Here is a 20,601-nt window from a genome sequence, read left to right on the forward strand (position 1 = left end):
AGGCCATGGTGATAGACATCAGAACAGTTGTTGCCCAGGGAGGAGAACTGGAACAGGACACAAGGAACACACTGGGGCAATAAAAATGTTTTATATCTTGATAGGGTTTTGGTTACCAGTGCACATACATTTGTCAAAAATTCATCTGTGCATTTTATTCTATGTAATTTAGGCCTCATTTTCTAAAATGTGAGACTGCCTAGGAGGCCTCAGACTCCAAATTTTCCTCTAGGCCTCTACTAGTAATTCCACAGAATAGTGAAGAGACTGAAATATCTCAATGAATTAGAATAACTTGCCCAAGAGCATAACGTATCCTACTGGCAGAGTATCCACAGCTCAGGAAATATCACACCTTCAAGAGAAAATGTTAGTATAACTTTAGTCAGCTTTAATAATAGTGGTATTTTATTGTTGCTTTTATTCCTAAAGCTTAGAACTTCTCTATTAATAACATAGTCACCAAAAATTAGCTAATCAATGAGATTAGCACAGGATAAATTGAGGTATAATAAAAAGAACTATCTAACACCTAGGGCGAGACACTAACTCTTTTTGTCAAGCATCTGTCTTTTCATTATTGAACATCCTTTAGAATCAACGATTTATCTTAACTTTCTTTAGAATTCAGTGTTGTATTGTTTTAAAGCCATAACTGACTCATGAGTTATCCTTTAATAAACACCTAAAATGGACTACTTCATGAATATTTTTTCACCCCATCTCTACTTCATCTTGTTTGCATTTACATAGCACTTCATTTATTTTATTTAACACACACTTAGTGGCCGCCATTTATCAGGCACTGTTCTCGACTCTAGTGAACAAAGCAAACAAAAAATCCTGCCCACAAGGAGCTTATTTTCTCAGAGGCAGAAAGGCAAACAATAAAGAAGATAAATGAGCAAAATATATAGTGCAAACAGGGGTCCATGGCTTTTTAGGAACTGGGTCACACAGCAGGAGGTGAGCAGGGTGTGAGCGAGCATTACCACCTGAGCTCCGCCTCCTGTCAGATCAATGCACATTAGAGTCTCACTGGAGCGCGAACCCTATTGTGAACTGTGCATGTGAAGGATCTAGGTTGCGTGCTCTTTTATGAGAATCTAATGTCTGATGATCTGAGGCGGGGCAGTTTCATCCCCAAAACATCCCCACCCACCTTCCCACCATCTGTGGAAAAATTGTCTTCCAGTCCCTTGGGCCAAAAGGTTGGGGCTCAATGGTGTAAATGATAATAATGAAGATAGAGATTATGGAAAAAAAATTAAGCAGGCAGAATAGAGTGTCATAATGGAGATCTGATTTAAGCAGAGTGCTCAGGGAAGACCTCATTAAGAAGGTGAATTTGAGTAAAGACCTGTAAGAGGTGAGGGAGTGGGTCATGCAACATCTAGGGGAAGAGCAGTCCAGGTAGAATAAAGAGTAAGTACAAAGACTGAGTTTTAGAAATCACACTTGGTCTACAATTGTTCTGACGTGGTTATTGATTCATTTCAGTTAGAGCAATAATTTTATCACAGTTATCTAGGTTAGTGATTCTCAAACTTTAGCATCACCTGCAGAATCACCTGGATAGCTTATTAAAACACAATTGCTGGGTCCCATTCTGACTTTCTGATTCAGAAGTTCTGAGGGGAGTGGAGGGAAGGAGTCAAGAATTTTCATTTCTAACAAGTTCTCAGAGAAATGCCATCATTGCTGCAGTTGCAGAGATCACACTTTAAGAATGACTGTGTTGGAGGGACAAAAGGATGCCAGTATGATCAAGTTAGCTTAAGTGAGTGTTAGGAAGTGATTGAGAGATAAGGGAGAGGGGAGAGGAAAGAGCAGTTACATGGTCATGTCTGCCCTGGTAAGTCCTTTGGCTTTGACTGTGAGAGAGATGGGAAATATTACATGCCAACTTGAGTTAATTTGATCATTTACACCTTTCAGGTTCTTTTGGGGAGCTAGAAATAACCAACAAAAAGTTAGGGATGCAGTAAAAGTAAGCTACTCCTCCCAACCTCAATACCATGTTAAAAGAAAGCAAATCTTAGGGTAAATTCTTCCAAATGGACAGATATTTACTAAACAAACATTAATTAGCAAACAAGCATAAAACACTGCATACGATGTCCCAAACTCTTTGTTCCTTAAGGTTTGCTCAGACAAAACGACATTCCCCAGGCAGTATTCTGTGTAGTCAGCCAGTAACCAAGAATTATCCTGCTCATTAATGGACACTGGGACCTTTCAGCATAAAGCTTTGGGCACTGTACTTAAAAGTACAGGGTACAGGTCTTGCCAGATTCTTCTCTCCAGGTTGTGTAAGACTAGCAAGTGTCCTTAAAATATTTCAGGCAATCCAAGGTCTTGAATGCCATTAATTTCACCAATGAAAATTCATTTCTGATGTTGATGATGCTAAATCTCAAAGGCTCAGATATTGATTGAGAAGGAAAGATGACAACCTTGTAATAAGAAGCCTCTGAATGTGGGTTTCCTGGTGCTGGTAACCACACCTGAGGTACAAATTCCCCACTAGGTCAATAGATACAACTTTAGATGGTATAATTTAATCTAACATTCACATACTAATTATGCTGTCTTTGCTGGTGTCTTCTAAAGTCAATTACAACTGTGATAACAAAAAGCAGCACGTCTCTACATTTTTTAACAATAAGGCATATGTTAGAAATGGTACAGCACTTTGAGGTAAATTCAGGAGGCTGATCCTGTGGGATGAAGGGCCAAGATCCTGGCACACATGTAGCCTGTACACTAGTGTGCTCCACACATGAAGTAAGATCTGGCAAGAGCAAACATTTGAACCCTTATTGATATTCTTTGTTATGGAAGGCCATCTACTGAGGATGCTCTTGACACCTTAGATGATAAGTTCCACTAGGGGACCTATAAAATCACTTTCAAAACTGAGATTCTGAGATTTGCCAAGAATTATTCTTTCGTGGTAATGCTGCCTCAGTTGTGTTGCACAAGTTATTTGAGACAGAAAAATGGATTCATACCCTAGACCATACCACAGTGCTAACATGTCACTTACAAACAAATCACATTTATGAAGTGTTTGTTATATACCAGACACTGTTTTTCAGTACTTTTGATGTATTAGCTCATTTCTTTGTGAAAGCCCCAGGAGGTCTCAGAGCTGGGGTCTTCAGCCAAGCTTGTAATCCAAGATCCGGACTCCGGAGACTGCTTTCACTCATGCTCACTGCCTCTTAAGCTGGTACAAAATAGATGTTCAGCTAAGTACCTGAGAAGGACTTGGATGATGGCTGGCCCTTAAACTCAATTTGTGGTTCAGTTGTTTAGAATAGGTTGCTATTAAATCACTGGTTAATTTCTATATGAATTACCAACTACATCCAACTGTCTCCCAAAAGGGTATATTTGACTGGAAAAGAAACAGTTGCAAAAATACAGATGTATCAGTGCACACCTAGCAGCTCAGAGCAAGTGGCTTACTGATTAGGCTAGCAGTTTTTGCTTAACTTTAAATAACTGCCTAGCCCCTATGTCCCACACTGCATGAAATGAGAAAGATAGCAATGTACCATTTTTGGAACAGGACTGATACAGCCTTGGAGAGCAGTTTGGGTTTTTGACAAAATAAAGAGGCAGTATGCAAAACCTCAAATTAAAAAGGGGCTAAATAATAGTCATTATTATAATTCACTTTTTATTTAAACTAGGACTTTATTTCAAGTGGTGGCTCAACTATTACACTAAATCATTAACTTGACTTAAAATTTTAATTAACATTTAGGGAAGGTAAGTTTCACACCTGAGTTGCTTTTTAATGAAGTCTGTTGGCAAATCTAGCAAAATATTCAAAAGTCAGGATTTAAAATGCAGTAAATACCTGTATTAATTAAAAAGCTGCATTCCTTCTACCCAATGATCACATACCTCGCACCCTGTGGATGGCAATAAACAAACAAAAGGTCATAGGAATAAGATCTAGACTTTTAACAAGGGATGCTGGTGTGAAGGTATCTTTTGATACTAACTAAAGCCACCTCAAAAGAACATAAAATGTATGTCTGTGAGTTGATTCAGAAGGAGAATAGGGTTTAAAATGGGAAGTGAGCTACTTGGGAGGCTGAGGCAGGAGAATCACTTGAATCCGGGAGGTGGAGGTTGTGGTGAGCCGAGATCGTGCCATTGCACTCCAGCCTGGGCAACAAGAGTGAAACTCCATCTCAAAAAAAAAAAAAAAAAGGAAGTGAGGAGAGGGAACCCAACCTATATACTCAAACAGGAGAGATAAAGAAGAGATTTTTAAGTATGACCTGTATCGTGGCAGGATGGGCTGAAGCTGAAATAACTCAATGCTAATGAGATTCAAATTTCTTTCCCTCATCAGATTCAGAGAAACTTTCAAACCTGCAGCAACTACAGCTCAATAACATGGTCATCTCTCTGGAGTGGGGCTCCATGTAGATGTAAAAACCATATTTCAGATTTTTATAATGACCTGTTTAAGGAATTGTTCTAATAAAAGGAAGGATATTGCTATTGAAAGAGTAAGAGTAAAGAGGAAAGTCTGTGAATGCTGAAAATTGATTATTTTGGTCTATGATTGGCTGTATTCAACTTTACTTGTCTGCAGAGACATAAAGTGGCAGATAAAGGTGTGTGTGTGTGTGTATTTTTATATACAGAGCATAGGCAAGACCCATATCAGTACTACAGATTATGAGGTTCTGTTTATTTAACAAGACAAACTTTTGTTATAAGAAGCTTCATTCTCAAATATGGATTAAAATTTTGGTGTTTTTTTTTTTGTAACATTTTTCATTTTGAAAACTGAGTAAGGTTAAATTAACGTGCTGGTTGTGGTGGCTCATGCCTGTAATCCCGGCACTTTGGGAGGCTGAGGTGGGTGGATCACCTGAGGTCAAGAGTTTGAGACCAGCCTGGACAACATGTTGAAACCCCATCTCTACTAAAAATACAAAAATTAGCTGGGCATGGTGGCACATGCCTGTAATCCCAGCTACTCAGGAGGCTGAGGCACGAGAATTACTTGAACTCAGGAGGCAGAGGTTGTAGTGAGCCAGCTGAGCTAGCCAGGCATCCTCAGAAATAGATAAATTTACAGGACTGTTTTCAGTTTTCCTGGGAATTTTTCAAGTCATATAAATTTTAAAAGTAAGAACTTTTCTCTGCTAATTTTTATTAGCTTGGTGAACAAAACATTTCTGGTTAAGTGTACAAATTACTACCTGGCCTTTACTTCCTCCAAACTAGTTCTGATATGGTGCAATAATATATATCACTGCAGAACCATCTGCCACAGGCATCATGTTAGTCCTGCTACATTTCTATGCCTGAGGGCCAGGAGGGCAGTTCAGCCCTCAAACGCAAGGAGAAGAGGAATGATGGGTCTCCTGGGGGTTCCCTAGAGGAGAATGGGGACCAGGCCCCTCCTGGGCTAGTCGGGCTTTGGATGGCAGCTCAGCTCCTTCTTCCTGAATAGACTGCCAAAGACTTGTTCTCCGTGGAATAACATCCACTTATTCTTGTGGAAATGGAGAAACAAGGAGCTTTTTCTTTTATGTGCTCAAAGGCTCAAGACAAAGAGGAATTAGTTTAAAGAAACGAGTTTTAGAATTGGAAGAAGTTGGAATCAAGCGTCTCCATCCGGCCTGTGTCCTTGGAATCCATGAAGAAATTTAAAAATAGTATGTTTCTTCACCAAAGGGGAAGGATTTAAATTTATCTGGACTCAATATATGAAGCTATATTTCAGCTGTATTAACTTATTAGTAGTCTTTTTGAAGAGTGATTTAGTTCTTACTGATATGATATTTTGTGTCAAAAGTACCTCTTCAATGTTAGCAGTAATGAAAAATCTACTAATTATTATTTAAAATTAACTTTGAGAAGACACCATTTTAGACTTGCGTATGTGCCTGCTCAATGCATATTTCCAACATCCCATGAAACCTAGACTTTGTTCCCCACTCCCTCAGCGAAGCAGAGACCCATTTTTAACATATGGGAGCATTTTCACACTGCGAGTTATTCTGAGTGAAAAATATGTGATTTACAAATGCTGTCAAATTAAATATGTATTTCCAAATGGTATCAGGTTGACCAAGCACATCCTAGGACACATTCTGCAACTTTCTGAGCCCTTGGGCCTAAATAAGGGAGCAGTGTAGAGAAAGAGCAAACAGTTCTTTCTGTCATTATCAATCCAGAAGTCCCACATTTGCTCCTAATAAGCATATTCAAGTAAACATTGCAAGTAAATTTTGTCACAAAAGAACACAATAGTCTTATTTATAGACAAAGTAACGCCTTCAAATTATGCAGAAATGGGTGTGCCCTGTCAAAAGTAACACATTCTTCTTAGTTATTACTGCCAGTGTCTGAAAAGAAATATTTACATGGAGATTTTACATTGCTAGGATCACTATGCCATTTGCCTGCAGACATTCTTGATCAAATCTCTTTAGAGTCAGAATGTGTACAAATAATGGCAAGAATAACAGAAGCATCTTGCAGTGTTTTATAGACGGCAAAACTGAAGTGCAGGAAGACTCACACAATATAGGATCATGTCCCAACCAGGTTTATACAGAACCATGGAAGGCAGGAAAGAGCCATCATAGCCCAGGCATGTCACCTTTCAGAAAAGAAGAAGCTGTAAAATAGTCGTTTAACTCACAATGGAAGCCAGGAAGAAAGCTAACTTAGAGAAAAAAGATTTGGAGTCAGCTCTCATGCATTATAGTCTCAGATATCTAAGAATTATTTGTGTGACCTGAGACAGGTCCTGTAATTTTAGAGCCTTAGTTCTCTCATGAGCAAAAGGGTTCAATAACTAACTTCTTGAGGATCATATCATGTAATAAGAGCTGCAGCTTACTGAGCATTTCTTATGAGGCAGGCACTGTGCTGAGTGTTTTACATACATGACCTTGCTGAATCGTTACAACTCTATAAGGTAGGTCTAATGATCCCCATTTCACAGGTGAGAAAACCTGGACTCTAGGGTTCAAATGACATGCCCCAGCTCACACAGTAACTTGAGGAGATAAAATTTTAATCCAGTCTGTTTTTCTCCAAAGCTCAGGTTTTTAAAACCATACCTCTAGTTCCTAGCAGTCATTCTTTTATTTACCAAATATTAATATATGTAAATATGTCTTATGAAGTATGGCACAAATGTAAATTTTTATATTATGCCAGGGCATAAAGAAGCATCCTTGGTGATCAGCCAGATCTAACTTTTCATGGTACTTCTTAAAGTCATATTAAGTTAAACATTTCAAAAGGCAAAAGAGTAAAGACTAGTCATGACGGGTATATGCATTTCATATGGTAGCTATTATTTTTAAGAAGAAAGAAAAAATAATAATTCAAAGAGTAATGTCCTGACACTAAAACAATAGTAAAATATAATGGAGCATGCTGTGATAGTCATTGAAAAAGATCTATTAAAAAACAAAGAAAGTCCTTATAAAACCATTCTAGTCCCTGATCACCCCCAAATAAAAATAAACATTGCAAGTAAATTTTGTTTACTTGCAAATAAAAAGCTAGCACTGCACGTGATGATCATATCTTTGGGGATCAATTACAAAACATTTTCAAAATACATATATAAATTCAGTTTCTTCAGTCATCACTGTATTTGACTGATAGGGTGATCTGCCTGATGTTCTATGTGAAATGATTTAACAAAAATTCTGTTTTTAGGACTCTGTGAACTCCATAAAGATGTTAGTGAAGTAAATAACTTTAAAAAATGAGAAGAATTTTTCTTCAATTGAATTATTGCTGCTGCAGATCCCCAGTTTCTTAAATGCAAATGAAATTAAGTCACTGGCTATGGCCCACTATCACATGTGGCTGGATTATAAATGAAGCAGCACAGTTTGGAGTTACGTTTGGGGTGAGAAGTGCCTTCAACCCAAGAGTGTTCAAGGGTTTGGTCCTACTTTCAGAAGGGTAGCAGGTCTGTGTTTGATACAACCTATGAGTCTTCTTGCCTCTTGTTCACATTAGATATTTTCTTATCTCTATGTCTTGGTTTTTCAAAATTGTTCAGTGTCTAGATCTAGACCAATGTACAAATCAGTGGAGGAGAGAGTTGAGTCTTTAGAACTTAAAATGAATGGTTCCCTTGAAGATTATCAGCATGAGAATCAGATGCGTTCAGAAAATGAGAAGGATTAGACAAAGCTCTGGATAATAATGGTTGTAATCAGTCATATTGACAGAGAGTTTTCTCATCTTCTCCAATTTCTTCTTGTGAAATGATTTCCATTCTGAAAATAACTGCTTTCTTTATCAGCTTGGTATTGATGAGAAAAGAGGAATAACTTTCCTTATTTTTTTTCACATGTTGATTCTTTTTTCTCTAGTGGGTGTTTGTCATAAATGAATATAAACTAAGAAATGCTAGATTTCCCAGAGTTGGCAGTTTATAACTTCATTCTGATAAAAACTTTAAAGCAGTTAAGAACAAGTACAGTTAAAACTGCAGTTAGATCAAAAGGGATAAGGGTTCCTACCCTTTTACTTCATATACATCTGGTATAAAGATCTGAACACAAAATTGGTTACATCTTCAACATGTATGATCAGGGCTGCAATCGTTTCGGCAGGATCCATTCATCTTGCGTCTCCAGTTGAGCTAGTGCTTTGTGAGTCAGCCTGGAAACTTTCTGTATAAATTGCCTCTCTTTTCCCCAGAGGCCTGGTTATCTTACCTTCAAATTGGTACAAAGTATCTCAGGAAATAGAACCAGAGTGTCCCATCACAGTTAGTAATGTCACGCTGTGGCCCTACCACCTCCTTCTGTAAAACATGCTTTTTAATCTTTTAGTAGATAGTTTGTTGTTTATTTCATTAAAAAAAGTTTTTTAGAGTTCCCCCACATATGGCTAGAAATAAGTAGAAACAAGTACAGAATGTCTCACGCTTGTGGTTCCTTTGTGAATTGGCACACATTCCTTCTTCCTCTGGGGATACAATTTGCCCCTTCTCTAAACTATCTTAAAATACTTCAATATAGGTTTGGTTTTTTGTTTGTTCTTTTTTAAAAAATCAAGATCATGATTCTGACTTTCTGTATCTCCTCTTCCTTGGGCTCCATGCAGAGATTGAGATCCCCTGCTATGATTTGTCTATTTTTTTTCTGCAGATAATGTCAGTTTTTACATTTGAAACTTCAGATGTTTCAAATTTTTGTTGAGGAATTTTAGAGCTATGGCCAATGTTTTTGATGTAGTTTATGCTTCCAGCTTAAATTTTTGCTTTGCAGCAATGAACATTTTAATCACCATTCAATAATCTCAACCAGTGACCTTTTCCAAAAAAATTTGTTCATGTAAATAAGTTAGATTTTAGGTATATCATTAAAACAGAAAGCGAACTTTTGCACGTGAGAAGAAATCATTAATTGCTTCAAGCAGAATATCCGAATGACTAATTTTAATATCAATATCAATATTGATATTTCAATATCCTTACCACAGAGATTTCTTTGCAAGTACTTAGGGTAGCCCTTGAGTTCACCTTACACTGAATTGTAGTAATTATAGTATACGGTTTGAATAGTAATTATTTTCACATTAATTGTGAGCTTACTCAGAACATCCCACAGGTTTAGTCTCTACTAGTTAGTAGTCACTACTCTAACTAGTGACTACTAGAGTAGTCCAGGAATCTTTACTGCCATTTTCCTAAATTTGATCTCAGTTGACAGAAATCTGAATGTGCTCTAGAGGACTGTTTATCAAGTATTAGCATGTCTACAAATCACCCGGGAACCTTATAAAATGTAGCTTCTGACTTAGTAGGTCGGGGGTGGAGACTGAGATTCTGCATTTCTCATGAGCTCCCTGTCAATGCTGCTGGTCCATCTGGATCACACTTTGAGGAGCAAGGATCTCTAAGACTATTTATGGGCCACATCTGAATTTGGAAACTTCCTGATATCAAAAAATAAAAAGAATAAAAAAGATGGGAGAGAAATGAGAAGCAAGCTAGGGGTAAGCATAAAGTAATGAGTGAAAAGAAAAAGAAAGACTTTTGGGGAAGAATGAGGCACTTCCCCCAGAGCTAACATAGAGTAGGTAAGTGATATTGTTTGGCTGTGTCCCCACCCAAATCTCCTCTTGAATTGTAGCTCCCATAAATCCCATGTGTTGTGGGAGGGACCCAGTGGGAAATTATTGAATCATGGGGATGGTTTCCTTCATGAGCTGTTCTCATGGTAGTGAATAAGTCTCACGAGATCTGGTGGTTTTATAAAGGGAAACCCCTTTTGCTTGGCTCTCAATTCTCTCTTGTCTGCCTGCATGTAAGATGAGCTTCTCACCTTCCACCATGATTGTGAGGCCTCCTCAGCCACGTGGAACTGTGAGTCCATTAAACCTCTTTTTCTTTACAAATTTTCCAGTCTTGGGTGTGTCTTTATCAACAGCGTGAGAACAGACTAATATAGTGAGTGCATATCACACAGGACAGCAGAGCAGGAGGGAAGTGAATCTAACTTTTATTCAGTGTCTCCTATGCAGACTGTAGCCTGACATATTGCTACATGTTTATGTTTATGTATGTGTGGATAGATGTCTACATCTGGATATATGGAGAGATGTGTGCATATACAGAGGACAGATGAATAGACAGATACAGATAGATATTCTGCTTTGTTTCAAAAGGTTAGAAGAAGCTGTAGGTGTTCTGGCATGCATATACTGCTTACATCCTCATAATAGTTCACACACACACACACACACACACACACATATATATATAGAGAGAGAGAGAGAAAGAGAGAGAGAGAGAGAGATGAAAAAGCTGAGGCTCGAGTCCTTTATTTAAAATACAGCTCTAGGACCATCTAACTTCCAAGCTCTAAAATCCATGCTTTGACAAGCCAAAGAACCAGACACGGTGAAGAAGGGTGAGAAGACAGGGACATAAAGGAAAGTCCTGGAGACTGGGGTGAGACAGTGCACAAGGAGCAGAAATTAGAGAAGAGGATGTGGAAGAGACATGTGGAAAGGGCCAGGAAGAAAGGGAGAAGAAAATGCAGGGACTGCCAGGGCTACAGTTCAAGTGGATAATTCCAGTCCTGGTAGCAATTAGAGCTGACCCATTTGGCAGTGCCTGCCCCTCTGCAGGGGTTTGTTGCCACCCTCTTTCCTGCCAAGACTGTTTACACAACCTTTTTTAGCCCTGGCTAGAGAAGCCTGGTTCTATCCAGCATGGAGAATTTGGTTTCCACCTCCACTACACTACCAAGTGGAAAGAAGAGGTGTACTGAAATCTAGGTGGGGGAAGCTGTGTAGCAGAAACTTGGGGACCTCTAGAAGCTGCCTGTCCCTCATGCCCCCTGGAGTACAATGGAGCCAAAGGTACTCCATTCTCAGCATCTTACTCTATCTTTGACATCTTCTTTTGACTCAGTAGATCCTTTCAAATCCCCATCTCTGAGAGGATCCAGCAAAAAAATCCTCCAGTTACTTTCCCAGTTGAAATAGGTTTATTTGTCAGAGACCAGGTGTCAATTAAAGATATGGAAATAAAAGGTAGGGACACCTTATAACCCACCCAAAATTAGGGGGGGTATATAGTACATAAAATAGAAAAAAAAAGTTTATTGTAAACATTGACTGTGATAGTATAATACTTTAAAATCCTGGAGGACAAAGCAATTAAATATATGCATAGTATTCAGCTGAATTTTTTTTCCCCTATACATACCTATGATAAAATTTAATTTTCAAATTAAGCACAGCAAGAGATTAAGAATAATAGTCTAGGACAATTTTAACAATATACTGTAATTTTATGTGAATGTTCTCTCAAAATATCTGAACTGCAGTTGACCATGTGTAGCTGAAGTCCCAGATAACAGGGACCACTGTACTGGGTTTTCTTCCTAGTGAATTCCTGTCTACAGACTCAGATGAGTGTTTTGAGTAAAGGTGAAGGCCAAGAACTAAAGCAAATGTCTTTCAAAGGTTTAGATGGCATCATAAAAAGCAGATCTTCAGTTATTCTGGGGAAGTTTTGATTGCTTTCTGAACTCAGTGACTCCATCTTACTTATACCTTTATTTCCACTTATTTTAATGTGAAGAACAGTTAAGCCCAGGAAGCAAGGTACTGTATGCTTGCTGGGCAGGATAATTCAATAAGAAGTCTATTTTTGGCAAGCAGCGTGGGGTTTGTCCTCTAATTCTGGGAGTCTGACTATGGTAGAAGGGATTATTTTTTAATTTAGTTTTTATATTTTCAAAGTTATACATATTCATGTGATTTAAAGAATCAAATGGTTTTATGAGGCTTTTCTGGAAAAACAGGAGACTCATCCTTGTCCCCTCCTTTGCTCTCCCTTTTCTTGATCCCCAGAGACAACTGTATCCAACTCTCACCACTGTTTCTTTCGGCATTAACCTCCGTATCTCCACACACCACGGTATTTCTTTATTTTTATGTTTAGGCTCTATTAGGCTGCAAAGTCAGTTACCACTTATCCTTCTGCCTCCCAGCTTCCAAAATTTTGTTGCTATTATTTCTCTTCATTTTTCCTTGTATTTGTGGTGGCTTCCTCTTCCTCCCCCACACCAAGAAAACCTTATTATTTTGTGATTTCTGATTTAAGGAGGGAGTCGAAGTTCACGTGTATGGTCAATCAACTTTGACAAAGCTGAAAGTCCTGTTATTTTATACTGATTTTTCCTTAGCATAGTGCTGGATTATGTCACATATCATACATTTGGGACTAATTTGTGCCAGTAGAGCCATATAGGATAATACGTCAGTATGACGCATTGAAGTTAAATCAATGGTTTTGGAGGCAGGAGGCCTAGATTTAATTAAAGGCGTTGCCACTTACTAATGGTATGCATTTAGTGAGGCACTAAACCAAGCCTTAGTTTCCTCATCTGTAAGTGGCAGAAACCATATTTAATCCACAGAATGATTAAAATAATTAATTTAGGCCAGATGATGGATAAAAGCACTTGACCCATGGTGTACCTCCCTTGTGGAGCAGAATTACAAGTGAACTGAGATTGAATTAAATAGATAGTACTTCGTGTTCTTTCTTGTAACAAGTACTCAATATTTGTGAGGTGAATGAATGTCTTCTCTTAATGAAGTATTTCAGAAAAAAACAACATTGAATATTGAGATTCATGAAATGCTACATGAATCTCAAAACAAGCAAAATAGCAAAATTAACCTTTAAGTTTTAAAGTATTTCTTTCTAATCCCCTCATTTTCTTTCACTGCCACAGAAGACTGTATTTTAATCTTTTAATTATTCAATTTCTCTTAAAAAAAGTCATGGATGCATGATTTTAAACAAAGAAAAAAAGAGCAGCCTCATCAGCTCTTTTCTAGAACTTAGACTAGCCTCTTAATTAGATTCTTATTTCCTCTCCCTTAGCCCCTTCCCCCCAATACCCTTTCATCACCGCGGGAGGGGTGATCTTTAAAAGAAAAAATGCATATCAGAGCAAATCACTCCCCTGCTTAAAATCCCTCTTCGACATCCCATTTTTCTTGGAATAAAAACAGAACTCCCTGATAGAACCTGCAAGGCCTTGCAAAGCTCCAGCCTCATCTCCAGCCCTGTTTTGTAACCCTTGTCCACTGTTTTCTTAGGGTATCAGCTACACTGGTTCCTTTCATTATTAAATGTGCCAAGCTCCAGCCTTCCTCAGAGACTTTCCTCCTGCTTTTCCCTCTGCTTGGAATGTCCTTCTTCTACGTTTGCCTGGCTAACTTCTACTCATCCTACAAGTCTGTCTAAATATCACCTCTCCTGGAAACCTTACCCTGACCCCAAAAACTAAGATTCTCTTGTTGGTTACCTGTTGAGAGCCTGGTACTTCCCTTTGATAATGCTTACCCCAGTTGAACTTCAATAATTGCGTAATTAATTACTTAGTTCTGTTTCTCCTCCTCAGTGTAAGCTCTATAAAAGGCAGGGACTACATCTGTTTTCTTTTCTGCTTTATCCATGTTAAAGGAAAAAGTTTAGAAAAATTAAATTTCTTAGAGTTTAATCGAGCAAAGAACAATTTACGAATCAGGCAGCCCCCAAACCATAATGGGTTGAGAGAGACTCTGGTGCTGGCGTGTGGTCAGAAAAAGGAAACAGAAAAAGGAAAGTGACCTGCAGAAAATGGAAGTGACATACAGAAACAGCTGGATTGGTTACAGCTGGCTTTTCCTCTATTTGAAGAGTTGGCCTCCTGTGATTGGCCAAAACTCAGCGATTGGTAGAGGAGTAGTTTCCAGTCTGTTTACACATCCAGTTCACTATGAACAGGGAAATCTTCAGGCAGAATTTATAAGAAGGTAGCTTTAGGCTAAACTTAATTTTAACATCCACAATACCATGCAAAATGTCTTGTACATTGTCATTTCTCAATACATATTTGTTGAATAAATGGATTAATGACTACAGTAGAAAGGAAAAAAGGCTACATTTTAAAAATATAATTTTAAGGACTCTGTTTTTATTTTCAGATTCTCCTACTGGGTCAGGTAAAAAAATCTGCTGTAGACCCAATGGCTTGACAAATGCTTACTTTTGACTCAGTCTTTGGAGCTAAGAGAATTGTTTGGGAGAAGGGGAGAGAATCTAGGTGGAAGAAGTATGAAGGTTAACTCTTTGCTAACCAAGTTCTGGGCAGTGTCAAGGAGGGAAGGTGGCTCCGCTGCCACTAATGCACCTTCAATTAGACCATGTGTCCCTAGTTCCCAGCACAGTGCTTGCATAAGAAAGATGCTCAATAAATATGTGTTGAATTAATGGATAAAGGTGGCCTTTTTACTTTGCTATATGCCCTCCAAGCTGCAAGTACTCTTTGTGACTTCCTCTTTAATGTTGCCATTGAAGATCACTTTTGCATGTTTTTAGCTATATGCTTGGATAGAGGGAAGGTCAACATATTATTTGTGTAGGCTTAGGTCAAGCCATGCTGTTTAGGGATGACTGTCCTAAGCCCAGGTTAGAAGAGTCACATTTATTATTCTAACTGATAAATATTCCACTGCACATTCACGAAAACTATTTATTTTCAAAGTCTCTGCAAATCTCACTGCTTAAATCTAACATAATTTCCGGAAAAGGAGCTTGTTTTGAGAAACAACAAAGAATTGAGCTATAGTTTCATATGAATGGTAATGCCAATATGTTAGTGAAGATTTTCTGCTGGGGATCACTTGGCTCCAAGGGAAGACAGCATGGTAAGTGCTTGCATAAAAAAACTAAACAAGGCCGGGCGTGGTGGCTCACACCTGTAATCCCAGCACTTTGGGAGGCCAAGGTGGGTGGATCACCTGAGGTCAGGAGGTCGAGACCAGCGTGGCCAACATGGTGAAACCCCATCTCTACTAAAAATACAAATTAGCCGGGTGTAGTGACACATGCCTGTAATCTCAGCTATTCGGGAGGCTGAGGCAGGAGAATCGCTTCAATCCGGGAGGTGGAGGTTGTAGTGAGCCAAGATTGAGCCATTGGCCATTACATTCCAGCCTCGGCAACAAGAGCAAGACTCTGTCTCACAAAAAAACAAAAAACAAAAACAAACAAAAAAACCCCACTAAACACTAAACAGTTTATTTCACTGGACTGAAAAGAGGTATCCAAATTCACATGACTCTAGGAAATTCACAGAGGGTGTTTGCAGACATTATGAAACTCTTATGAGATAAGATTGTGGAGAAATGGGGAATCCCTTTCTGGCATTTAAAAGTTGTATATGTCTGGTAGTTTCTTGAAATTTGTCAGCTACAGCTTTATTTATTCAGCTCAGGGATGGCAAATTACCTCAGCGTATGCCAAGACAATATGTTGGTAACGGTTGCTATACTGAGAAAAGTTCTGAGGTCTTACTTGGTCTCATCCAGAATGTGTTGTCATCATTTAGCAATGATAGCTACGAGTTTTAGAATGGGGATTGGTGGAATGCCAGGTAACCTTTCTTTAAGGCTTTTTTGTTTTTGTTAAAATTTAAAAAATTATATCTAAAAGTCTCATTTAATCTTCACATAAACTCTATGAGGTAAGTACTGCTTTAATCTTGATTTTTTTTTTTCAGATGAGGAAACTAAGGTAAAGATACATTGTTTCCCAAAGTAGTTAGTCAATTAGTGATGTAACTTATATTTGAACACATGCCTATCTAAACTAACTTCAGAGCCCAAGCCCTTAACTACCACATAGTATTTCTTAAGAATTCTGGAGCGTTTATATTTAAAGCTGTTATCACTTATGTATACCCTAGAATGAATGAGTTTCTCTCTATTGCCATATCTAAGATAAGAAAATACAAAACATTAATAAGGCTGGCAAGGTTGAAGACAAATTTTACCTACTTTATAACACTGTGTAAGACTAATTTTTTATCTAAATATTAAAAATAAAGTGTGGTGTATGACTAGTGAAGAAAATATGAATTATTTCTGGATATTTTAAGGTTGTAATGCAATGCATACATACATATCATTTATACCTCCACATCTAACCTAAGTGGAAGTACTACTCCTAGATTAGATTTTTCACTCATTGAAACTTTTTATTCTTAAAGCAATGGTGTTAATCGCTATGCTCTGATGAGATTCTAAAGGTACATAATTATATTTTGTTTTCCTTAAACACTTAAAGCATGTTCTTTTAATGGGATTATCTATTTATGGAAACATACTGCTATCATTTCCCCCAAGTATTTATTTCTGTAATTAACTGTTAAATTATTTATAAATGTGCAATTGATAGTATTCACGTAAAATAGCTTGGCTTTTACCCAAATGCAGAGAAAACAAAAAACAAAAAAAAAGTCTTCAAATATTTTTAGATGATGTAAGAAATGTTAGAGTATGCTTTGATTTCTTGCCTGTTTTCTTTTTTTTTCACAGAAAAATCTGTCATTGCTCAACCCATATTTGTTTTTGAAAAGGGAGAACAAACTTTTAAGGTAAGATTGACTACTTATTTGTTTAATTTTACTTTGACAAAGACAATTATATTTCAGGAAGCTAGCTATCCTGAAAGATATCACGGCTGCATAGGTTTATCCTGTTCTTTACTAGCAGAGTAGTGCCTCCAGATTATTTATATAGTCAGGATTTACAAACTTCAGTTTGGCTGGAATGGGAAGCCAGAGGTCTTGTCTTGCAGCTATGGATAACATACTGTTTCGCTATGGTAATATCTTTAGTTGGAGTAACTTGAAAAGGGGAGGAGCTGAAAGAGATTAGGAGGACTACAATTCCTCATATGAGTCCTCACCACTGACCTAGCCTAAAACTGGGTAAAAAAAACACATTCTAAATTACAATATTTGATTTAAAAGGGATCTTCTGAACTCTGTCTGCTTTTTTTGGCATCATAATAAAATCATTCGTTTTGAAAGACCAACAGTAAGATTAGTTGCTGGGCATGATGGCTTGTGCCTGTAATCCCCGCACGTTTCGAGGCCACGGTGGGAGGACTGTTTGAAGCCTGGGGTTCGAGGCCAGCCTGATCAATAAAGCAAGACCCCATCTCTACAAAAAAATAAAAAGAAATTAGTCAGGCATGGTGGCATGTGCCTGTAGTCAGTCCCAGCTACTTGGGAGCCTGAGACAAGAGGATTGCTTGAGCCTAGGTGTTAGAGGTTGCAGTGAGCTATGATTGCACTGCTGGTACTGCAGCCTGGGTGACAGAAAAAGACCTCATCTCTAAACAAACAAAAAACTCCACTAGATTCTCATTTTACCTTATTTCTTGGTATTCATTCTTACCCATGCAGGTAATTTAACCTACTACCCACAAAAACACTAAACGAAAGAAACACTCAACCTCCAAGCCCTTGTTTAAAAAGCAGATTCCTGGACCCCCTCCCAGAACAACCACTTCAGAATCTTGAGAATAGGTGCCTCAAAATCCACATTTTAAACTAACTTCCACAAGCGAATCTGCAGCCATTGAACTATAAAACCACTGGACTAGACATTGTTTTTTCTTGACTATGTGCTGAACGAAGGAAGGTGAACTGCTTTGTCCTGGCCGGGCTTATTAGCCCTGGCTTCTGAGAATTCTGTAAAGTGGCAGGGTGGAAATCTGATGTACTAGGTTGGTGCAAAAGTAATTGCAATTTTTGCCATTACTTTTAATTGCCAAAACTGCAATAACTTTTGCACCAACATAATACAAAGGCAAATACTCAGCTCTCCTCAGTGGTTTTGTTTCCTTTCAGAGACCTGCAGAAGACACCCTGTATGAAGCAGCAGAACCAGGTAATGATTTTCATCCTGTATTCCAAAATCAATCTTTATACAAACAAAATTAGCAGACACAAGTATTTTGGCATGTGGCACAGACTATGTGAAAGTTAATGTTTTTTCTTTTTTTAAATATGCCAGTAGATTCACTTTTGTTTTGAAAGATGACATATAGGTCCCTGAGAACACTGATGTTAGTGACTAAAATTCATTGTGCTCCACTCCCTGCCCCTTAGCCTATCAAAAGCATTCTCTGTAGACCTCAGAATGCATATACAAATTATTGCTGACACCACTCATTTCTAATTGTTTCATACTAGTATGATATGCCTATAGGTTTATAATCAATCAGCAAACTATTAACCCCAATATTTAAAATGTGCTATCAAATGATGATCTGTGTAGACAAAAGAAAATTCTGTTTATCCTACCCTATCATGAGTTGAGGATAATTTATTATCACAAGTAATTTTAGCCTTTCCATTGCTTTTCTTGCAGAATGTAATGGTTTTCCAAGAAAGCGTGTACGGTCTTCATCTTTTACTTTTCATATTACAGATTCTCAGTCCCAGGGAGGTATGTATAGCCTTGACTGTTGACTATTCACTGTTATGTTTATTCTGAATGCAAAATTACTGAGAAACTTTTCAAAAGGGTAATGTTAAAAGCTTGCCAGCTGAATAGTGTTTATAATATATTGTTATGTGAAAACAACAAGCTATACAATGGTACAGTTAGTCAGTATTTAAACATTCCATTTATCAGCATTGGAAAAAATACCAAAATGACATAAGCCACAATGATAGCAGTGGTTATCTTAAGTAGAGGAGTTGCAAGTGATTTGGTCTCCTCCCTGTACCCCATGCCTTTGTATTTTGCTATGTTTCCAAAGTTTCTGCATTGAGCATGTATTAGCTTTGCAAGCAGGAGAAAAGGCCATTTTTAAAGTAACCACAGGCTGGGCGCGGTGGCTCATACCTGCAATCCCAGCACTTTTGGAGGCCAAGGTGGGCAGACCATGAGGTCTGGAGTTTGAGACCAGCCTGGCCAACATAGTGAAACCCCATCTCTACTAAAAATACAAAAAAAATTAGCTGGGCATGGTGGCAGGTGCCTCTAGTCCCAGCTACTTGGGAGGTTGGGGCAGGAGAATCTCTTGAACCTGGGAGGTGGAGGCTGCAGTGAGCCGAGATTGCTCCACGGCACTCCAGGTGGGGTGACAGTGTGAGACTCCTAAGAAAAAAAAAAAAAGTAACCGCCTATTTAAATAAATGGATGCCTACCCCTTGAAAATAATTTTATCATACACTGTATTCTGAGTAAACCAGTAACTTAGTTTGCTTGTCTTCTATGCTGAAAGCACTCCAGGGATTCCTTTTATAATGAGCTCTATGCCTTCCACCTTGTAATACAGCATCTATGTATATATTTTTCCTCCACTGTGAGTTCCTCGAGGTCATCTTCATGGTTGATAGTGTCTTACATATGGTGACCACAAAATAAATATTTACTGTTGAATGGAATTGAATGGAAATTAATTTATCATCTTCATCAGATGTACTCATTTTTATTAATAGAAATAAAAAGATTTTTCTAAATTAGTGATACAGAAATTTTTCCAAAACAGCAAAACTCCAAATGAAAACAAAACAAAAAACCCACTTTCTTACTGACTTTAGTTTGCAATCTGCTTTTAGTGTCAACCTTGTCTCAGAAGCAAATGAGATGTTCATCCGTCACTAACCTTCCAACCTTCCCCCATTCTGGGCCAGGTAATAAAGAGTTTCTAGAACCTCAAGCCTGACACTGACTTTTCAAAATCATTCTTATTAATGATGACTTTTCTTTCTTAGCGATCATAAAATGCTGACACTTTAGAAATAAACAGAGGCCTTAGCAAAGTATGCATCGAAGAATACCTTATGAATTCTAACTTCACAAATTCTGAGTATATGTTTTTACCTTTGGTAGAAAGTTTGAACTTCATGTTTTTTTAGGATTTCACATTTATAACAGTATTATTTTATTTAAGGCAGCCCTATAAAAGTAAAAACAATTTGCATTATTTTACTTACTATTGTCCATCTACATAGTTTATAATGTAATAGCATTTAAAACATGCAATTATGCTTTAGATTCATATTTTAAGCTTAGCATAGAAATCCATTAAAATTTCCACTAATTAAAACATTACTCCTCTTTACTTGAAATTTATAATGTTTTGCTTAGTAAAACTATTTTATCATAATAAAATATTTGAAATGGTTGGCATTTTCTCCACATTAAAATGATCTCTATTCTCATGTTTTTATTTCTACTAAACAATCAATTGCCTTT

At 37.7% G+C, this 20,601-nt stretch overlaps 1 protein-coding gene across 7 annotated transcripts in view; it reads left to right on the plus strand.

The window, feature by feature from the left end:
• RANBP3L (RAN binding protein 3 like) overlaps positions 1–20,601 on the plus strand; it is a 55,053-nt gene that overhangs the window by 13,713 nt on the left and 20,739 nt on the right. For 3 of the 7 annotated variants that reach the window (XM_001147154.7, XM_016953417.4, XM_009449278.5), the window contains exons 2-4: positions 16,918–16,976; positions 18,240–18,279; positions 18,763–18,840. In XM_001147154.7, the coding sequence (XP_001147154.2) occupies positions 16,918–16,976; positions 18,240–18,279; positions 18,763–18,840 (177 nt within the window). Of the gene's footprint in view, positions 1–16,917; positions 16,977–18,239; positions 18,280–18,762; positions 18,841–19,961; positions 20,037–20,601 lie in introns of all 7 variants that reach the window. The other 4 variants (XM_003310747.6, XM_009449279.5, XM_009449276.5 and 1 more) reach the window with 3 other exon arrangements.

The sequence above is a fragment of the Pan troglodytes genome, chromosome 4 (genome assembly GCF_028858775.2).
Source record: "Pan troglodytes isolate AG18354 chromosome 4, NHGRI_mPanTro3-v2.0_pri, whole genome shotgun sequence".
Classification (NCBI taxonomy): domain Eukaryota; kingdom Metazoa; phylum Chordata; class Mammalia; order Primates; family Hominidae; genus Pan; species Pan troglodytes.